The sequence below is a fragment of the Echiichthys vipera genome (assembly GCF_963691815.1).
Source record: "Echiichthys vipera genome assembly, chromosome: 21".
Classification (NCBI taxonomy): Eukaryota; Metazoa; Chordata; class Actinopteri; order Perciformes; family Trachinidae; genus Echiichthys; species Echiichthys vipera.
In genome coordinates, this window is record NC_139846.1 from 5,004,967 (window position 1) to 5,009,995 (window position 5,029).

At 46.6% G+C, this 5,029-nt stretch overlaps 1 protein-coding gene across 1 annotated transcript; it reads left to right on the forward strand.

Moving 5' to 3' along the window:
- Nucleotides 1–1,115: 1,115 nt before the first annotated feature.
- LOC310963298 (uncharacterized protein) lies at nucleotides 1,116–1,535 on the forward strand (the record flags this gene model as incomplete). Its single annotated transcript, XM_083936040.1, has 1 exon — nucleotides 1,116–1,535. The coding sequence occupies one exon, from the start codon at nucleotides 1,116–1,118 to the stop codon at nucleotides 1,533–1,535; it is 420 nt and encodes a 139-aa protein (XP_083792166.1).
- Nucleotides 1,536–5,029: the final 3,494 nt, after the last annotated feature.

The following is a 5,029-nucleotide window of genomic DNA, read 5'->3' on the forward strand; positions in this document are numbered from 1 at the left end:
GGTTAAACGGTCGGACTCACCAGTCGCAGACGGGGTTCTGGTGAGTCGTTCAGTTGTTCCTAATAGTCCCCGTCAACGTATTAACCTGGACGTAGTATTGAGTTGTGAGGGCAGGGAATTTTCCCTTCAGGCTGACACCAATATCATTGACTCTGATTTTGTAAAATCTAATGCTATCCCTGTGAACCAGCTCGAGACTCCATTAATGGTTAATAGTCTCAGTGGGAGCGAACTCGCTCAGATCTCCGCTGAGACTTTGCCTTTAACCATGTCTCTTGCTGGTAACCACTCGGAGTCAAGTGCCTTCCACATCATGCCCTCTACTAATGCTCCCGTTGTTCTTGGTCTCCCCTGGCTTATCACTCACAACCCCGTTATTGACTGGTTAACAGGTAGGGTCGTGAGTTGGAGTAGCAATTGTCATTGTTCTTGTCTTCGTTCAGCTCCTCCTAGATGTCCTAGTACCCCTAGCTCCTCACTACCTGATCCTCCTGACTTGTCTTCCGTGCCTCCCGTGTATCACGATATCGCCGAGGTATTTAGCAAGGCTAAGGCGTTATCCTTACCTCCTCACCATCCTTACGATTGTCCCATTGTGTTGTTGCCCGGGTCAACGTTTCCAACTAGTCGTCTCTATAACCTGTCAGGTCCCGAATGGGAGTCTATGGAAACATACATTAATGACTCGCTTAAATCAGGGATCATACGCCCCTCTTCTTCTCCACTGGGAGCTGTTTTTTTCTTTATGGCCAAGAAAGATAAATCACCACGCCCCTGCATTGACTACCGTGGTCTCAACAATATCACGGTTAAAAACAAGTACCCCCTCCCGTTGATCAATTACGCGTTCAAGCCGTTGCATGGAGCAACCGTCTTCTCCAAGCTAGACCTCCGCAACACATATCATCTTGTGAGGTTGAGGGAGGGGGACGAGTGGAAGACAGCCTTTATTACTCCACTCGGACACTTTGAGTATCTGGTCATGTCGTTCGGATTAACTAACACGCCAGCCATCTTTCAGGCACTAGTTAATGACGTGCTTCGTGATATGCTTAATCGCTCCATTTTCGTGTACCTGGACGACATTCTGATCTTTTTAAAAGACTTGAACGAACATGTGGTGCACGTTCGTCAGGTTCTTCAGCGTCTCCAGGAGAATCGTCTTTGTTAAGGCCGAGAAATGCGAGTTCCACGTTTCTTCCGTGACATTTTCGGGCTATATTGTGGAGAGTGGACAGGTTAGGGCCTATCCTGCAAAGGTCACTGCTGTGACCGAATGGCCGACGCCCACCTCCAGGAAGAAACTTCAGCGATTTTTGGGTTTCGCTAACTTCTACCGTCGTTTCATCCGCAACTACAGCCAGGTAGTTTCACCGATGACCAGGTTGACGTCCCCCTCTACTCCTTTTGACTGGTCTCCTGCCGCCAACAACGCTTTTCTGACTCTGAAGAAGTGTTTCTCGTCCGCCCCCGTGCTAGTCCAACCTGATACTGCCCTTCAGTTCATTGTCGAGGTGGATGCGGGCAGTATCTGATAATAAGGTTCACCCTTGTGCATTCTTTTCCAAGAAGCTGTCACCCGCTGAAAGGAACTACGACGTCCGGAACCGTGAGCTACTAGCGGTTAAGCTAGCATTGGAGGAGTGGCGACATTGGTTAGAGGGGGCAGATGTTCCATTAGTGGTCTGGACTGACCACAAGAACTTGGCGTATATCCAGACCACCAAGAGACTTAATTCCCGTCAAGCCCGGTGGGCTTTGTTATTTGGACGCTTTAATTTTACTCTAACGTACATTCCTGGTAGCAAGAACATCAAGCCAGATGCCCTTTATCGGCAGTTTGGACCAGCCGTGGAGGAGGAGACCGATGTGGATAACATCGTTCCCGCATCTTGTGTGATGGCAGCATTAACCTGGGAGATCGAGTCTACTGTCAGACAGGCTCAGCGCACTAACCCAGTTGGTTCCTGCCCACGTTCGCTCCCAGGAGCTCCAGTGGGGTCACTCTTCTCGTCTCTCCTGTTATCCCGGAATCACCAGGACATTATCCCTTCTTTGTCGTCACTGGTGGAAGACCATGGGTACTGATACTCGGGAGTTTGTCCTGGCCTGCACCGTCTGTGCTCGGGGAAAGACTTCTCATCGCCCCCCAGCAGGCCTTCTCCGCCCTCTCCCGGTACCCGGTCGACCATGGTCCCATATCGCCTTGGATTTTGTTACCGGTCTTCCCGTTTCCCAAGGTAAAGACACTATTGTCACCATTGTTGACCGTTTTTCTAAGATGGTTCTTTTTTTCCTGTTGTGATTTGTTCTGGACAGTCTCTCCCTCTCCTTTTTAATCGTTGTTTTTGTCTCCCTCTGTCGGTGTTTTTCTGTATGTGCTTTCTTTCTGTTTTCTGGTTTGAGTTTGTTTTCCTGGCAGGTGATTCTTGTTGGCACTAATCACCTGCACTCTGTATATCAATCCGGTACTGAGCCTCACTCATACCCTCTACATACCCTGATGTCTCCCTGTGTACCTGTTCCTCTTGTGTCCATTCATCGTGTATGGTTGTATCTAGTTCTTTGTGTTTTTCCTTTGTTTTAGTGCACCTTTTGTAAATAAATTGTATTAAATTTGTTAATACCATCTCCTGAGTTCCGTGTCTGCATTTGGGTCCCCTCCTCTGTCGTCACACATGACATTACCTCCGATTATCCAAGCTAATGTTGTTAGCAGCAGCAGCGGCTCAGATGCGTCGGGTTGACGATAGAAGTGGGTGGGCACATGGACCCCTTGTGAGGTCCAACTCAGGATCCAATCGTTGCACCCCTCATCCACCCAAGCCCCTCCTTTTCCTGTCCACGGTTGCAAAACTTAAAGATGGCAGCACCCCGTGGCCAAAGAAAAAAGAAGATGGCAGCGTCCGGGTAGGTTTCTTTTCGGATGTTAGCAAATCTATGAGTCACCATCCGTTCATTATACAGTCTATGGTGGATACAAGACAGGACGTGGAAACATGTCTTCTGTTCTATGCAAATCAAGTTCAGATGACGTTCCGCTAAACTCTGGTCCAGAAGCTGTATTTCAATAAAAGACACAATGTCCAAGCATCAGCTGCAGGCAATGCAGGTTAGGAGGAGTGGTTGGAGCTTATTGTTGAGCTCCAAAATATCAACTTTAAAAGAGAAACACTTGCTCTGAACGTGTAAAATCTAAACATGTAACCGTGCATTCACACCAAAAGCGATGGAATATCGTGTCGCTTGCTCACATTTCTCACATTTTTGATCATCGCTTCATTTGTGTCTATCGCAGGTAGCAGCTGAGGCGGCTATCTAACTGAAGCTAACCCCGGCTCAGCCTACTCTGCTGTCTTGCTAAATGTAAGTTATGCTAGTGCTAACAGGGATCTGAATGCTTTTAAACTAACAGAAATGAGCATTCAGAGGAAGTGTGTGGCTCTTTAAAGAGCCGTTGTGCCGTCATTGATTTAACCTCTGCAGCTGTACAGGTGCTGCCCGGTCTCCTCCTCAGCTTCACTCTGCACTGACGGCTCTCTTCTTCTTCTTCTGGATTTCCTACAGACTAGATGCCTAAAGGCACGTTGCTGCCAACCACACTCCATAGTTATATCCATTATATTATATCCATAGGAACAGTCTGGTTTCTCCCAAGGACTGCAACAATGGAAGCTTCGGTGAGCCCGGTGAGCCCCTGGATATTTCACAGAGAACTTCGATGATGCTTACCGCAATCTCAACGCTGATTGGCTGTCGCGGCACAGCTTCACGCGATGCTACTTGAAAAGTTCAAATTTTTCAACTTCAAGCGGCACACGTGATGAGGCGATAGACGCGATGGACGCATCATCGCATCGCTCTTATCGCTCAGGTAATATCACGGTAATATCTATGTAAGTCTATAATTTTACATTGGAGTCAATACGTCACACATAGACATAAAAGGCGCCAAAAATATTAATATTTATATGAATTACTGTTGTTGATATTGTTACGGCCAACAAAGATTAGACACCAAACGAGTTTTGGCTTTTCTCGCACACAACGCACACAAACACAGGCTGCTAAAGAGAAAGACTCAGAGCAGAGAGCAGTTCACATTTTAAACAGAACATGAGCTTATAGTCAGCATTTTGCTGGTTAACATACAAGATAGGTCAGTAACATTAGTCACATTCATATCATAGGATTTCTCAGTAACATGTTAATAGGCAATAAACTTTGTCATACTTGTATCACAGGATAAAGGGAACAGATAAAGAACTTCTGCATCACAAGGAGATAAAAAATGTACGGTGTTTTGTCCTGTGTTTTAAAACCCAAAACATGTAAATTGGAATTTACGTCACAATATTTAGAAAACGTAGAATGCCAAATTTCTGGTGACCGGGCTGGTGAGCTAGACTACTATCAATGTCAAGATTCAGTTCTGTCAGTAGCCTCCTCTCTCCCTTTTGTGTGAATGTGCCTCCCTCTGTCTGTTTTTCCCTGCATGTGTCTCCCCTGTGTGTTTGTTTTGTCTAGGAACGGGTAGGCGTGGTTCCGCTCCAGCTGCAGCGAATTACTCTGATCACCTCAATGAGTATAAGAAGCCGGAGGTGACGTACATGAAGCGCCGGACCGTTGTTCTCATTTACCTGGTAAACTCTTCGTCGGTTGGCTCCCGTTTCTCCCGGTATTTGCGCTCCGTGTTGTTTGTTTGTTTAATCATTGTTTCTTTGTTTCTTTCCGTAGTTTCCCGCGTTCCTGTTTCCCTGTCCTGTGTCCTGACCGTCCATCGTTTCCTAGTTCCTGTACCCTCGACCATCTCGTCCTTAGTGTTCTTGTTTCCCTTGTAATTATTCTCGTTTCTATTGTTTACATTAAATATTTTTTGTACTTTAACCCGTGTCCGTGTCTGGGTCCAGTCTCTCAGTGTTATTTCCCCTCACCGTTTATGACAATCAACGTGACGTTATAGACTGATTAACCTAATGGCCATAGGAGACAATAAAGGCACCATCATACCAGTGCACTCACATTACCT